At 40.4% G+C, this 17,293-nt stretch overlaps 1 protein-coding gene across 1 annotated transcript in view; it reads left to right on the top strand.

The window, feature by feature from the left end:
* The window catches only part of GRID2 (glutamate ionotropic receptor delta type subunit 2), a 1,321,020-nt gene that overhangs the window by 719,318 nt on the left and 584,409 nt on the right, over positions 1-17,293 (top strand). Inside the window, exon 4 of the mRNA XM_019526356.1 lies at positions 6,573-6,626. Coding sequence (XP_019381901.1) covers positions 6,573-6,626 — 54 coding nt within the window. The remainder of the gene's footprint in view (positions 1-6,572; positions 6,627-17,293) is intronic.

Below are 17,293 nucleotides of genomic sequence, written 5' to 3'. Positions count from 1 at the left end.
CTTTTTTTTTCCTTTTTACTGTTTTAATATAATAATGCAGCTTGTGCTTCATAACTGCTGATCAAAAGGATCTCTATGTTAGACTGTGCATATCACAACATTACAGGCTTGGAGAAAATGAAGCACTGAACACCATATTCTTTTAAGCTTCAAAATAGGAATTGAGGCAAATAAAATATTTAATTAATTCTCCCCCACCCCTCTTTAATTCTGTCAGCGTACTACGAAAATGTTTTAACATAATAATCAAAATGTGTCATAAAGATATAAATAGCAGAGGTAATAGTAGGGGAGGAATGCGGTAACCTTTCCATTGTGTTCCCAACTCCATCTCACATTCACCTTCACCTGTGGGAAAACACCTGAGAGGGGTGAGGATGCTGAAATCTGAATTTTGACAGATCTTGGAGGCAAATAAATTCCTATGCCAAGGACAATTCACCAAGAATGTGCTGCTACCCACTGCTGCCATGAAATTTTGAGTGCATTAGCTTGAGGACCTAAGAATGCAGTTTATCTGCTTGTGCCAAGCCATGTAATTAATTTGTTGGCCATGAGCATTAGACATATTTTAGAAGCCCAAAACTTGAGCTTCCAATTCAAGAGCTTTATATGTAACAAGACTCTGACACTCTTCATTTTATCAATCATGCATGTGATTATCTGGAAAAGATTCTGTTATTTTAGAGATTAAATTGTTATAGAATTCAGCACTGAGATCACAGATAGGGAATAAGCACATGAATGTGAGCAGTTACCAAGGAAGAGCTGATGCACTGCACATGCCAGCCTTCATTTACTTCTCAGTGGCCATGTCTACACAAGATGCTAACTGTACAGAGCAGTCATTTAGTACTTGCATACCCAAGTACTAAATGACTGCACAGTAACCAGCATTACTGCACAGTAGTGTTCTTGCTTCCAGGTGATGCTTACTGCACAGTAGCTCGTTAGAACCGCGCAGTTGCATTGCATCACTGTTCATGCCACGCAATACTACTGCTCACTGGTAATGAACTACTGCACCGTACGCATCTCATGTGGACGTAACCAGTAATTTGTTCATGTGTCCATGTCATAGTTTTCCCCAGAATGTAACTAAAGTGAGTTGCAGATGTATTGTTTAAATCAGGGGCAGCCAGCAGTGGATAGTCCAGCCAGCAATGGATTCAATTTCCCAGCAGTCCCTGTCTGCATAGCTGGGGCTGGTCTCCATGGAGACCCCAGATGCAGCTGTACTATGATAGCGCAAGGCTGCAGTTGCCATGGAGACCAGCCCCAGCCACGCTGGCAGGGTGTACAGGAGAGCAGGGCAGGGGACTGCTCCAGAGCCACTGGGATCTTGTGGCAGGGGCAGCTTGATTGGGCCCAAGGCAGAGCCACGATCTACAGCCTGCATGCTCTGGGCAGAGGCACATGGGAGTGGATCACAGCTCTGACCTGACTCGGGACCATGCTGTCACCGCTGCAAGGAGCCAAGGCAGAGCTGCAATCCACTGCCTGTGTGCCCCTGCCTGGAGCATGCAAACTGCAGATCACGGCTCTGCCCTGGCCCTGGCCCTGGCCCTGACCAAGCTGCCCCCACTACAAGATCCCAGAAGCTCTGGAGCAGCCCCCTGCTCTCCCCTGCCATGCTCCTTCTATGGAGATTGGCCCCAGCCATGCAGGCAGGGGCTTTTGGGACACAGAGTCCAACTGCTGGCCGGATCTGCCATTTTGCCCACCCTGTTACATTCAGAATTACTCATTGAACACGACTAACTATGAAGCATAGATATTTGTGGTAACTTGTAGGGACCAAAGTCCCTAAATAAATGTTTTATTTGTATAGGTATATAATTAAAAAAAAAAAAAAAAAATCAAAAGTCTTGACCCTACTGAACATGTGTTAACTGAGGATTCAAAATCTGGCTGTATACAGGGGCCAATCCAAGGAGCAGGAGGGGAATGAACAGGTGCAATTGTATCCCTCCCCCCTTTTTGCTTCTTTCTCCACCCAAAGTTTAAAACCAACTGCCTGGCAGTAGCAGAAGCAGGCAGGGTGTCAATTGATTTTTATGTCTCATTGTAGTCTATCTGATTACTTCTAAACTCTTCTTTTTATGGGTGTTAAAGACTTCTCTCTTTTTTTTAATAGTCTTGATATTCCATTAATCAAATTAGATTTTCTTCTTCAATTCTGCTGTCTCTTAGCAGGTCCTGGTAAGATAGCTCCTATTTCACAGCCTTGCACACTATTTTGAACTCTAGCTAAAACATTAATCCAGGTGTGAAATTGTTAACTCAGGTGAACATTAATTTGCTTGTGGAAATAACTTTCAGTGAAGTATTGAATGCACTGTCAAGATGTTAAAAAAGGATGAATGTTGCTTTATGAATGTGAAAGAGATGAGGATTTAATATAAAATGTGACTACAAGACTAATGAAACATCTTTTGATTATTTCTTGCCTAGTATGTTCTGGTTTTTAATACATAACATATGCTATAGCACATTAAAGTACATGCCAATAAAGCTATATTTGTTTTTACTTCAATCTTAAACTGAATAATAAAGCCTGAGACCCCTAGAATGTTATAATGCTTCTAGATAAGTTTTAACTAGAGAAAAATCTGTTGTATTGCATTTGTGGTGATGCACAACAGCACCTGCACCCCCTTTTCAAAATCCTAGGTATGCCCATGGTTGTATATAATACATAAAATAATGCAGAACAAAATTTGACATTGAAGATAAGTTGGATCAAAATATGAATGTTTGTTGCTTTAGACATAGCTTCAGTCTTCCTGTTTTTTTGATGTTTTACTTAAATCTAGGCAAGAATGGTACCATATTTACTTAAATATAGATGACCTCTGCAATAATTAGATTGTCTATATGGATCACTAATCAATTTGTTACAATTTTCCAGGTATAGGATCTAATGGTTGGAGATTTGCCTTAAATTCTCCCCCCTCGTTACATCTGAGAAAATTTAAATCTGGTGGGGGTCAAGTAGCCACCATGCCCTCTGCCTCCCTGCAGCTCCTTCCGCTCTTCTTACTGCAGATCCTACTCTCCCAGAGCACGTGGAATCACATAAAATTAGGGTTGGAAGGGATCTCAGGAGGGTCATCTAATCCCCCTGCTCAAAGCAAGACCATCCCGAACTAGATCATCCCAGCAAGGCTTTGTCTAGCCAGGTCTTAAAAACCACCAAGAACAGGGGGTCCACAGCCCCTCTGGGTAGCCTGTTCCAGTGTTTTATGTAGAAATGAGGAACAAATTTGAACAAAATGACCTTGAAATTAAACATACCTGTAGTAACTTGCATAGCCTACCCATAGACTTAGTTCATTCAGAATTGGTGCATGCTACATCTTTTGAAAATGCCACAAGTTTTAACACAGGTATTCCATAAGCACCTTTTAAGCAGCACACTCCGGCAGCTGCTTGTGTGTAGTACAAACTATGCATGATATTAGTCCAACACAAAAAGGCTCATTATTCACCCTATGGTCCACTGAGCTGGGCCCCACTAGCGTTAACAGGATTTCAAGCCATGGCGACCCCCCAGCTGAGCACTCCTCAGTATATGTATGATACTCCAGATATTTCTCCTCCCACAAAGGATCCTTGTGCTAATTAGCCCCCCACTCATGACTGGAACCATAAGTCCGGGGATGCTCCAAAAATTTATATGCAGATGAGGTACAGGGCAACCTGGTCTGGGTTCACCTCATGGAGGGGGGTGGGGCACACTAATCATATGCAACAGGCTGAGAAGGAGGGAGACAGAGGGATGCTGGATGAACTCTTTGGGACCCTGGTGAAGAAGCAGGTCTTATTGAAAATGGCAAAGAAAGGCACAGTTCATCTGGGGGAGTGAAGAGGAAATAAAATGTATTTAATGTAGTTGCTTACAATGAATTGAAAGCATCAGCGCTGAGGGAGAATATGCTTAATTGGCACTACCATGTATCATATTCAAATGGGCTGCACTAATCTACCCTTTGGTAGATTCCTATCAGCATATTTACCCAATATGGGCCATGCATTTTATAGCCATGCACAGTGATGGCTGCATTTAATCAGCTTTATAGTTGGTTTCTATTGCTGAGAACATGCTGCTTTTGGCAGAAGTTTAATGCCAGACAGGGTTTTTCATGACGTTTCCTTGTATGCAAATATAAGGTGAGGGGCTTTTCACCCCATCCTGAGTGGTTAAAAAACCTCAATTTGTATTCAAGTAAATACGATATATTGATTTTGTAGAGGATTTGGAGATTTAGGATTACAGTTTCATTCTGATTTGGAATGCATAGTAACAGAAATTATCCATGAAACGGAACTGGACACTGAGGGCAAATTCTCCAGAGAGCGATGGATCCTAGGCAGGCTGCCTGGCAAAATGCCTGAGAGAAGCTCTTAAGACCACAAACAGTTGGGTTTTCCTAGCCCCTTGCTAGGTGGGCTGCTGAGAAACTGGGCAGGGAAACTGGCAAGAAAACAAGCAGGTGAGATTGGGTTCAGTTGGAAACTAGGAGAATTTCATGTATATCAACATGACTCATTGGTACAAAGTTTAAATTTGATGAAATGGAAATTTTAGAAAAAACATATTTTGTATCCCTGCTCCCCTTAATTTAGTTTAAATGTAACTTCCTACAGCATGACAACACCAGAAATGTTATATGGAGGGATGATGTTTGTTTTCAGGCACTGGAAACATTACTATTCTCCCCATTTCTAGCTTCACTTTTTTCTTAGAATTGGTGGTCTTCCATCTGATTTGATACAAGGTACCTGCCCAAAAATGACACGAGTTTTAGTTTCCAGGCAGTTTAGATTGTGTTGCTTCATATTTCTTCATTGTTCAATTTTATTATGTCCCTTTATGCCATAAAAAAGTTAATGTGTAGAATGCAACAAAATGTCTAAGTAACATGACAAAATATGCTATATGCTATCTTAACATGGAGAACATAAATCTCACTTCAGCACTGGATCAGGACTCAGGAATCTACTACAAATGTTTACATTTTTACTCAGAGATTCATAAGAATTATAGCTATTCTTTTTCCCAGATTTTCATTTCAGTAGTGGGAAATGCTTACTATAAGGTCTATTTGCATACAGAGCCTCTTAAACCGCAATGTCCCCAATTTCAATACCTCTGAATTATTAATGAAAACAATTGACACTAGGTCTTTTACACTGTTTTTAGTTTTAGTAACCAGTTACATCTTTCTCCTTTGGACAAATAAATTGCCATTCTCCATTGGCAATATAAATTACAATTATCCTTTGCTGCCAGTATTTGTGGTAATTATCATTAAAAGCCAAATAACATTACTGTGCACTGGTCCAAATAATAATAGGCCACTTATGACTTTCATTCACTTAAATGTCATACTATTGTTTTATGTGTTCACAAAGCAGCATTCTTATCCTTGGCTTCTTTCCTCTGATTAATTTCCCCAGTTCTAGATTTGTGGTTTTGTGCTATTTTATTCATTTATTAATTTATTTAATTTTTATTCATTTATTTAATGTTGAGGCAGTCAAATATCCATGGTTTACTAGGTTTTTTTTTCTCTTGGATTGTTTTGATTTTGAGGGACTATACCAGTGTCAATGTGACTTCCACTAAATCCAGTAGAATTACTGGGAAAGTGTTCAGCCATGTCTGTCATTCTTTTCAGCCTTCTCCCACGAAAGACATCTCCGTACTTCTAGCCTTTCTATGGAAAGCAGGACCAGAAGCTCTCTTTCTCCTGATCTTGCAACATCGGAAGCCCTCCAGTCTCTCATCTTCATTTTCCTCTTTGCTTCTGACGCAAAGAACTGTTATCCATAATGTGGAAAAAAATAGCACACCAGAATTGAGATAGGCAAGATCATGTCTGAGTGATAGATGGCATATTGGATTTGTTACATAGTTGCTGGGATCATGTCAAAAACAGGAAACAAAGAACCAAGGGGTAGAATTGGGAGGAAAAACCAGGAACCACTGACAGGAGGGGAAAGAAAGTAGTATCAATTCATTATAATTAAACAACTTCCTCTGTGACATATATCCAGTTCAACTTTACCCTTTCCTATTCTCTGTTCATATAAACATCACATTATTAATCTAAGAACCTCCCCATTTCTTGCTCAGTTATATGTCCAAGATAGGTGAATAAGCATTATGTCTTAAAGATTTCAGAAAACTGACCCATCTAAAGTGTCTTGGGGTTCTGTCTGAATCTGTTGATTCTCTGCTTTTCTGTATCTTTTTTGCTCCATCTCAAAATAAAGCGTTAATGCAAAAATGCCTTCATTTTCTTCTCAGTCAACTGAAACCTATTCTCTCTGATGCATTCAATGAAATATATTTCTGAGTTTAATTAGCAAGTCAAACAAAAATATAAATGCTTCAGCAGCATTTTGCTAAAGGTTCTGTGGCCTCAGCTGAATAATGAGTCTTTCAGAACATGTGCTTTGGTCTGTTTGGTTTTTGTTTGTCATTTGCAAAAAGCCTCCATTTATTTATTTATTTAGGCTTTCATAAGTAAGGTGACTGATAGCTGGTTTGTTCTCTGTTTCAGGTCGTGGAAACTAATTTGGTTGCTTTTGACTGTCACTGGATCATTATAAATGAGGTAACTGTCGACTAAACATTGCTTCTGCAGCGTGAATCCTGTTTTTATGCATACTGACAGTATTCATACTGATCTTGACTTTGCCAACAGGAAACAGTGGATGCAGCAAAGTTCAGGCACGCTGGGGGGACTCTGTTTAATAAAAATAGAATGACAAGTTTGGTGGGCTTTGTTTTCTTGTAAAGGCCCTTGTAAATGAAAAAAATAAATGAAAAACACTTCCCTACTGCATATATTTAGCCTTCTCTTTTGGCTTGAGGTGCCTGCTTTGGGAGATATCTTTTATGAAAAACAAAAAACAGTTCCTTTTCGAAAGCATCATGACTCTTTTTCAGTGAAGTGTTTGTGTTCCACTTATATTTTAACATTGTTCCAAATACTTGTACGAGTTTTCCTGTTCCTTTCCCATTTAAAGAAAACACAAGGATTCAGTATAAGCTGGAGCCAAAGCCCATTACAGCCAATGGGAGTCTTTCCATTGCCTTTGTGGCTTCCAGATCAAGTCATAAACAGAAAGAAGCTTTTTCAAACCCAAATATATCTCCTTTCAAATCTCTCATCCTTTCTACAAAACAATTTTGCTTAAATTGGAGAGCGTTTATTAATTGTGAAATGAGCTGTATGAATATGTTTGTCAGCTAAAATCTGATAGGCCAATAAGCAAAATAGCTGCACATATAAAATCCAGCATAATTAAGCTGTTCTTGGATTCAATGTTTCTCTTCCTTTTACAAGAAGTAGTTTCTTATGACCACAATAGCTGAACATAGAGGGGCCACACAGTAAAACTTCATTATAATGTGCCTTGTTTATAACAAACACTCTCTTTTTAGAACAAACTTTCCAGCAGCAGGACCTGAACCATATAATAGTAAACACCCTCTTTTGATTAACCTTTCTCCCAGTCCCATAGGGGTTTCTTAAAATAAGGTTTCATATATTGCCTAACAAGCTGCATACAGTCTATTCTATCTGTATCTTCTGTGAAAAGTTTTTAAAGCAGGGTTGTCTAACTGGCAGCCCCATAGGCTTCATGAAGTTTGCAAGTTTGCAACATGTGGCCTTGAGGCTTCCACCTAGCTGTTCCTTCCCTCATTGGTTTGGCTGCAGCAGCAAGTGGGATCTTGGGGCTCCCTGTCCTTCTTCCAGCTTCTACTGTATGCCCCTGTCCCAGGCAGTAGGGCAGGGCAATGAAATGCAGCCTGTGGTGCTGGGGGAGCTTCCATCCCAGAGCACCTGTGTGTCATGGTGAAGTAGGGAAATCCATGGATGGACAGCTGAGGGTGAAGCAGGGATCTGTCCGCTCCTCAGAAATAGAGAGGCACCCAGCTGCTTGCATGCAAGGTGCCGGGGAGGGAGGAAGCACTTGCAACATGTGGTCCCCATTGATGCAGCCTCTGGCTGCTTAAAAGTTGGACAGCCTTGATTTAGAGAAATCACGCACGCAATTCAAGATCTGATCTTCATTTGCTATGTGCTTTTGTTTTCCCATCTAAACATTAAGTTTTCATTATCACAGGACAATACAATAAATTAATGGAAACAGTTTGTTATCCCATTTTGTGTTAATGGGGAATCTCATTTCAGAAACAGCATGTGCTTACCATGAGGTCCTTAGTTTCTCTTTCTATGCCACAAGAAGGTCATGAGGTGTATATATAAGAGTACAGGGAATAATTTTTCAGCCCTGGCTTTGGCTCTTTTAATGAACCAACAATTTTCAGCACTCACTTTCCATCTTAGGCTTAATCCAACTCCAGCCAAAGTCAATGAAAATCTGTTTACTTCTATAGGTGCTGGAAAATATCCCTCCATCCTAGAGTTTACCAAAATACTTGTAAAGTGCTTAAGTGAAAGGCTTTGCTGATTGGTGCATATCCTACAATTACTACTTTAGTACATTACCATTTTAGTCCGTTATAAGTTAATCCCAACTTCAAAAAGAGGGACAAATAACATTGGAAAACAGGAAGAGGTCTCAACATACTACACATGCTTTCCACTAGGCTATAGAAGCTGCAGATTTACAAATGAGTTCATCTATGGAAGAAGCAAGGATTGGTGTGGGTGATAATCTTTTATTGGACCAGCTACATGACTGGGATAGACTTAGACAAATATTGCATTGCATTCTTCTTCCAGTCTCTTATCAGCTAAACCATTACTCCAAAATTTCATTTATGAAAGAGGCTCTGCCCTCTCAGTCCATATCCACACAGGAACTGGTAAAATGTATCACTATTTTTTTCTAGCAATCCAGACATTTACAACATCTTAAAATCAGATCAAAAACAAATGAAGATTTGTTGGCAGTAGTGTAGACAGAATTGTGTTTTGACTTTGCCCTGCCAGTTGTAAAATATCTTTTCCTTCATTTGATGTTGTCTATTCAGACCAAGTGAAAAGACAAATATCTTCTACATGTTTACTTAATGTTGTCCGATTATGTTGATATTTTAGGTAATGAACTCAATCTGCTTTGATGCTGTATCTCATTGGGAATCATAATGGAATCTTAAGAGGGGAAGGCACCTTAATAACAAAGGCTCTAGAAAATGAGAGGCTACATAATTTTTTTAAGCACGGTCAATCATGTTAGTTGTCGTTAATAATACTAATCTTTTCTTCTGATCACTGCATTTTATTGAGAAAAGTATCACCAAATAAATACCTCTAATACAGAGGGTGTTGTGCTTTACTTAAATTTTACAAGGTTCAGCGATTCCTATATAGAGAGATGTACTGATCAAATGTAGGTTAAAATATAAGAAGGGATTTGCCGTTCTCGGCTTATGCTTCCCCTACCCACAGAAATACATGTAACCTCAGACAGGCCAAGGAATTCCAGCTAAATTCCCTTGTGATTCTTTTAAGTCACAGTTATTTATTGCCCTGATATTTTGTTTAGTCTCCTAATAAAAATCAAGAGAGAGAATCATATGCCTGATATTCTAAGTGGAAGAAATGGTCTATTTACATATTCATTTTAAAGAGATCTCTGTCTTCAACAAGTAGTTAAACCAGAAAGTGTTATCTTATGCCTGGTGCCATTACCTTTTCTTTCTTTGGAAGGCAGTTAAAAGCTCCTTCCCATGCTCATAATTATTATAGGTAAGCTTCCTTTGGAAACTGTTGAGCCATTGCACATTTCCAAATGATGGGCACTTATCAGTTGCAAGTGAGTGAGGAGAAGGTCTTTGAATACAGTAGTTGATCATAGCATAGCTATGAGCCAGCCATGTACAGCTGCTGTGGAAAAGGAAAATGTGAATCTAATATGTATTAGAAGAGAATGAAGTATAAGTGTCATTGTGTGAGTTCATCAGGATTTCATAGAGTCTTCAGTATTGAGTATAGTTCTGGTTACCCATGCTCAAAGGAAATGAAATCAACCTAGAATGCTTTAAAAGAATAGCTTCTAAACTGATCAGAGGAATGGAGACCTCGCCTTATGAGAGGGAGAAGGGGAGCTTGGCTTGTTTGACTGAGTGAAACAAAGGACAGTTGAGATTGTTTTCCTTAAATACATCAGGAGTTAAGCACCAGGGGTGGAAAAAACTTTTTAACTAAGGAACAATATTAGCACAAGAGCAAATGGGCATAAACTGGCTATGAATAAATGAGATTTCTAACAAATGTCGGACAATCAAACAAGAGTAGGCAAGAAACCAGAAAAAAAAATTCTACTTCTAAGGTGAAGCGTGAACATCAGTTTATGAATGTCAATGCACAATAACATTTGTCTGAAATAGCACAGGACCAAACTGGGTGATCTAGTAAGTCCTTTCCAGCCTTATGCTCTGTGTTGCCTTTGGTTCCACGCAAGCTGATACCACAGTTGTAGAGGGAGTCCCACATGTGTGCATCCAAGTACAGAATTTAGCTCAAAACAACTGTCCAAAATGGGATTTGGCAGTAGTCCTCGCATTTAAGTTTTTCATTTTTATTTCAAAGCAGTCCAGCATGGTGAAGAGGAGACTGGGGACATCTTACAGTGTAAACTTGAGAAGCAACCACTGCAAATCTACTAGGCCCCAGAAAGTAATTAACCAGATTTCATGAGCACATATAATAGTACATTTTTAATACGTGCAATACTTTGGTGCAGTATAATTACTTTAGGGGAGGCTTTGTTAGGCCTTATATTTTAAAATGATTCCAGTATTTTTCTGTAAACTACTCTATATGCTGCGGAACACTGTTCAAACTGCTCAGATACCTTTGGAAATCATTCAAGTTATGCAGGTAATAACTGATACAAATTGGCATTCTAAACCCCCTGTCAACATATTGCTCTTTTCTTCTGTTTCACTTGTGTTTCTAATATTTTCTTCAGATCACACACGCTAAGGCAGTTTTCTTCTTGTCCATCCCCTCCTCCCAGAATATTCATTATGAATAAAGACAGCTTCTGCAAAAGGAAGCATGTTCTCAAATGACTTGAGATTGCCTTTCCATTTCATAAAACTTCAGCTGGCAATGTTTTTCCCCCAGTTGCTCTTTATTGGGAGATAAGAGGTTAGAAAGGAAAAATCAAAACCATCACTGCTCTTGAATGACTTGGTCACAACATATAGTTCTCAAATCAAGGTTCAGAGGTCATCACTTTCAACTTCCTCTGGTTCCTGATATAGGAATAGTTCTCTGCTTTAAGAACAATACAACCCCCCCCCCTTCATTCTGAGTGTGTCCAGGACTGTGAAGGAATGAAGATGTGTAAAAACTATGTCATTCAAGAATTTTCAAAGAAAGTAGGGGGTAAGCATTCCAAGACAGCATTATGGGTATAGCTTCTGTTTTCTTGAGTTTGGTTCAAAGATACAGGGATCTCAACAAAGACAAGTTCTCCCCTCTATTTTAGATTGACAAAAGGAGTACTGGTATTTGAATCAGTTATTTCCCAGAGGCACAGCAGGGCAGCTCTGACAGCTGCAAGTATAAGGAGTAGTACTGGCTGCCACAGTGCTGATGGTGGTGGTGTGACCAGCTGGTACTGTGACACCAGCTGTGTCTGTACTGCTTACTCCCACATAAGTAGAGCCAGGGGCTGCTGCCCCAGTAGGTCTCCTGCCCACTTAGTTATGCTACTGTTATTTCCTTCTGTTTCTCTTGATACTTAGGCTGCCACTATTAACATTCCTTAGTACGTTAGTCATTGGTGCTGGCCCTTGAAAAAAGGTAGAACGTGATGGTTAGATTTCTTGGCAAGATCTCCTGGATTCTTGGTGAATTATCCACTGGGATAAGAATCCTTGTTTCGTCTTCTCTTCATATTTTCCTGCTTGTTGGAAAAAAATTATTTCCATCTCTGTCTTATGTTCCTTGCTGAAGTTCTGTTATTTTTCCATTTTTACCATGACAAGTAAATCCAGCACGAACAAAAACTGAACAAAAAAGAAAAAAAAATGGTGCAGTGTCAAAATGACACACAATGGCAATGTAGCGACATGCTACGTCACTGTATGGTGTGGTACAGCGATGTAGTGATCACATGGGTCTACATGTGATCAGCATCTACGTTGCCATAGCAATGTGCTTCCCATTTTAGCACATTGCTATGTCAGTGTAACGGCAAAATCTAACCATGTGCAGTACAGTACAGACAGTAACTGTGCCATGCTTTAGTACTTCCAAAAAGTAAGTACTAAAGCACAATGCCATAGCAACGTTACCATAGGGCAATGTGTAGACATGCCCATCAGGCACATCTACATGTGTTAATAATGCAGCTGAATATGCAACTCAATTTGAGCCAGAGTAAACTAATCACTATGTCACCATCTACAGGTACATTTAAGTGCATTAATTTACTGCATGGCTGGACATCACGTGCATCTCACGGGACTGTTCAGCAGCATAGTAAATTAGTGTACTGCTCCCTAATTGCCATCCATGTGTAGATGGTGACACTTTACTGTGCAGCAAATTAGTTTACTGTGCAGTAAAGCGTCCTGTATAGACATACCCAATGTCATGTAGTCGCAAAATCTATTTATATAAAACCTCTAAATGTAAAGAATTTGGAGCTCTTAATTTATAAAAGCACCAGAAATAGGTGCTTTTTTGCTATTTCTGTTGTAATATCAGGAGTTTTAAATACTAGGGTATTTGTCACCCATATATTATGTCTTCTTTGTAACACAAGTTAAAATGTTTCTTTCAACAAAATAGTTCCTTGATTAGTTTTCTTATCACTCTAGTTTCCTTCTTAAGTCAAATACATAAATGAAGCCTAGGAACATAGCATGACTGTGATAGTCTTAAGTTTCCTCAGGAATAGGTCCTATTCCTAAGTCAAAGCAAAGAAAAAATACTGGGAGAATCAGTGAATGATAGAGGGATGTATTTATTACAGAAGGATAATGTCTGGAGAATGTATCCAGGGCAGTCATCTGTTACTTTCCTCCCCCCCACACATACCTTCTGGCTTCCAGACAAGGCAGTGCACAGTACTAGAGCAGCATGCATCAAGGACTGTAAGATGTTATGAGAATCATAGTTATCTAGAGTGGCAGTGGAGTTCACTGCAGTTGAGCAGAAATTTTTCCCCTATTTTTGCTGTTGAAGCTCATATCCAGAGGGCAAAAAAATAAATGCTGATTCTGGCGACAAAATGGTGTTGATTCTTCTCCCAGCAGCAGCAACTCCACTGCTGCTCTACATATGTATGAATCTGAGAATGTCTTGCATGCTGTGATATGTATTGCCTGTACTGGCTGCTTCCTTCAGGCTTTGGTACAGGTGGAGCATGGGATAGGAGAATGAGGCACTCTCTTCCCATCCTTCTGTTACCCCTCCTGTTAGGAGGTATCTGGGGCATGTGCCCCACTCACTAACCCCACATTATGCTACTGATTTATTTGAATGACAGGGCACATCTACATATGCAAATCTGGGAGCAATTTACGCTAAACATTCTGGGCACATGTCTACATGTGCAAGAAGAGGGGAGCAGATTTGCTGCTCCTAGCAGCAGACTACTTCCACTCCCTGCGGCCCTGCACTGGGCCCCTGCAGCAGCCAAGGAGAGGTCTAGGCCAGGAGACAGCTATCTCCTGGTAGGGGCTGGGACATTGCTCCCTGTCCCTGGGAGCTGCTAGCAGTGGGAGCACCTGTGCTGGGAGATTCTTATCTCTCAGCCCCAGTTCCTCAGTTAGGGGCCTGGGCTAGGAGATCCCCATCTCCCAGCCCCACAGTTGCAGGGCCAGTGCTGGGAGATTCTTAAGTTTCTCCCAGCCTGGGTCCTGCAACCATTGGGCACAGGCTGGAGAGAAGAATCTCCTAGCACTGGCCCCATGACCACAGAGCTGGCACTGGGAGAGAAGAATCTCTCAGCCCTGGCCCCGTGATCATGGAGTGGGAGCTCCCTGCTGCCAGCAGGGAGGACATTGTCCCTGCCCAGATTCTCCCACCCCTGCTACCCAGCTGACCAGGAGCACATTTGCTCCCAGTCAGGTGTCTGTACATGTGCTAGAATATTCTTGAGTAAATTTGCTGCTTGCATTTGCAGGTAGCAAATTACTCTCAATTAGAGCCAAGTATTGCTCAATAAGCATCTGCCCATGTAGACGGTGACACCTACTGTGCAGTAATTAGCCCTAATCTCATGTAAAAAATCTTGTGTAGACACACCCACAGTGATGTAAGAGGGAATTGCATTCATGGGTTACTGCTATGTAATTAAGAAATTAACTAAAAACTTAACCTGTGATAAGAGAACTACAACTCACAGAAACTGAAATATACTGGGTTTTTTAAAAATGTATTCGGTGTATTTATTTTACTGTATCATATTGACACATAACCCATGTCTCTTCAGTGTCAGTCTGGCTCTGTTTTTAGTTTTCAGATAACACATGTAAAATATACAAGGTCCAAGGGCTTTTTCTGCCTCTAAGTCATCTAAATGGCACTTAAATGATTCCCTCTTTTAAGAGAATTAAAGGATACTTTTCTTGAAGAGAAATTAATACTTTTTGGCTGCATAGGCTTAAATATCTAGTTCACAGAATAGAATCTAGGCTAATATATCTAAGGTGTGGCAGAAACCTAGAGGCAAAAAGGTAGAATTCTAATTAAAATGCACAAAACTGCTGAATATTGGGAGAAATGCTGTACTTTTTAGGAGAAAAAAATATAAATGTTTGCACTGCTAAAAATTAAAGCCTTTCATAAAATGTTACTTGGCAACGTAATATGGCCATGTGTGTAGATTTTCATGGCATTATAAAAAACGGAACAACTGTGGCTTTTCTTTTGCAATATAGGCAAGATGTGCAACAAAATCAAATGCTCCTCCATTCTCAACTTCCTGTAACTACTGTGATTGATAGAATGTAGTAAAGAATAGAGACATTCTTTTTAACTCTCCTTGGTGATTATATTGCAGGTGCATTAAAAATGGTCTGTGTTTTGCCAAAGAAGCACCTTTCTTTCCCCCCTTGTAGCTAGTGAAATGACACAGACTAAATGAAAAGATGGCATCTTAAGCTGAGAGAAACCATTATCCATGGTACATTAAAGATTAATTGACCAGAAATGCAGGATATTACACTGGACACAGCTGATGCCAGGTGTTATTTTGTTTGCAGAAAAATCTATATTTCATAAAGAACATAAATAACAGATGAATTCAAAAGCTTTGACATGCTATGAAGAAGAATAAAATAGGCTTACCGTAGTCAAGAGAATTGATGTTAAAATTCACAACTCTCAGCATATTTTTCTTCAGTACTTAAAAGGACATAAACAAAATTGAGCTATATCTGAATTGCTTTTTCTCAGGAAAAAATGTTTAAGTATGCATATTATAGCCAAAAATGCATTCAGGCAGGCCTCTAAAATTTAAAGAACTGTATTTTCAAAGGGGTGTACTTCGCTTTTTTGCAGCAATAAAGGTGCATTGAGGACTCTAATATGAACACTTCCACATATGTAAATATGACTATAGGCACTAATCCAGATGTCTGAGGGATAGTTACTCTGCCTTGAACCTGTTTAGGTACAAATATAGGGGTAGTTTGTCCCAGACCAGTAAATAAGGAAAAGCGGGCCTTAGCCATTTTGAAAACGTACCTCAGAATTTTTGCTGTGTTTTACAATGCAGACACTACTCTATTAATATTTATGCAAGTCATAGGGGACCCTCCAAAAGCTCACTTGCTTATCTAGTTTAGCCATTTAGCTGAAGCTTATTTAAACCTCTTCAGTCTGAAAATCTGACTGGAATTTTCAGGAGAAAATTTCTCATAAGAGGTTTTTTAGTTTCAGCACAAAGCATTACAATGCCACATATCCAATATGTGTTGGGATGTTAATTATGCTTTGATAAACATGAATTGAGAACATTAAGATGAAGAATGACAAATGCTTCCCTGTGATGAGGGACAGATCCTAGATGTGAGATCGTTTAAGGTAACTAGGGTGTCTTATACTCCCTTCCTCTATAGGGAAACTAGATGAAAAGGGAGAGCAGAACCTTAACATTTGTTAACAAAGCCTTGTTTATCCCAAGAAAAGGTCAAGTTACAGTTTTGTATGAATGTTTGCTTAGTTCTTATCGTCTGTGACCCCATCCTGAATTAAAGGCTTTGTTACACATTCATTTTAAGTGGCTTAGAGAACTCTTAACCCCAGGATTGTCCACACATTAACATGTGATGACATAGGCCTGTGTGAATAGGGAAGTATTCGTTTTGGATTCAGATTCAGCTGATTTGGAGGACAGTGATTCAATCTGGAGATTCAGAATCATAGTTCTGAATTGATTCAGCCAACTCAGCTTTGGAAGACTTGTCACTGATTCAGAGAGATTCAGAGATTCAGCCATATGCTATAATGGGGAATCACTGAAATACTTCTAACTTTGTCATTTTGGTTGATTCAGATAAACATTTCAGGGATGATAGCCTCTTCTGAGGGCATGAGGCCTGCCAAGTTTCAAGGAGATAGGGGCAGAGCACCTTTGGGTGCCTGCCGCTTTAAGGGCAGAGTCGGGCAGCTACCAGGTGCCTGATGATGGGAGCCGTTTCAGGGAGGGCATAGGATATAAAGGCTGAAGTTTGCTGCTGCCAGCCCAGGCAGAAACATTGCCTGACTGAGCTCCAGCAGGAATATCTGGAAGGTAAGAGCAGGAAGTTCTTGGTCCAGGGTATGACCTAAAACTGCACCTTGCTGAGGATGGGTGGCCTGGTGGGGCTCCTGGTGGTGTGAGAGTCCCCAGGAAATGCCAGACCAGCTACCACCCTAGTGAAAGGCATGTCAAGGTGTCTTAATAATCCCAGCCCCCACAACTGGGTGAGTAACCCCATAGTAGGGCCGAGAAGGCAGACCCCTGAGAGAGAGTGAGCTAGATGCTCAAGAAGCCTAACTTGAGGCACCCTCAACTGGTCAATGCTGGGGCCAGGACCAGAAGGGTCAAAAGGGCCACCATGAGGGATGCGCAGAGCCCCAAGGACCTAGGGTTCTGACTGGCCTTGGAGGTGAGGCCAGGGCCTATGTGGCCTTGGGAGGGGGAGAGCACACCCAAGAGGGGGAAGAGTACAGGGAGCTAGGTATCCCAGAATGAAGGCAGAGTAAGGTGCTGGCCATGGGTGATAACCTGGTGAGGGGGCTACAGGTGCTCGACCACCTGGGTAACAGTGATCATCACCTGCTGGAATTCACCA

This window comes from Gavialis gangeticus, unplaced genomic scaffold, assembly GCF_001723915.1.
Source record: "Gavialis gangeticus isolate Ggan-Ray unplaced genomic scaffold, GavGan_comp1, whole genome shotgun sequence".
Classification (NCBI taxonomy): Eukaryota; Metazoa; Chordata; order Crocodylia; family Gavialidae; genus Gavialis; species Gavialis gangeticus.
The sequence above is the reverse complement of the archived record's forward strand: the minus strand, read 5'-3'. Positions and strand labels throughout refer to the sequence as shown.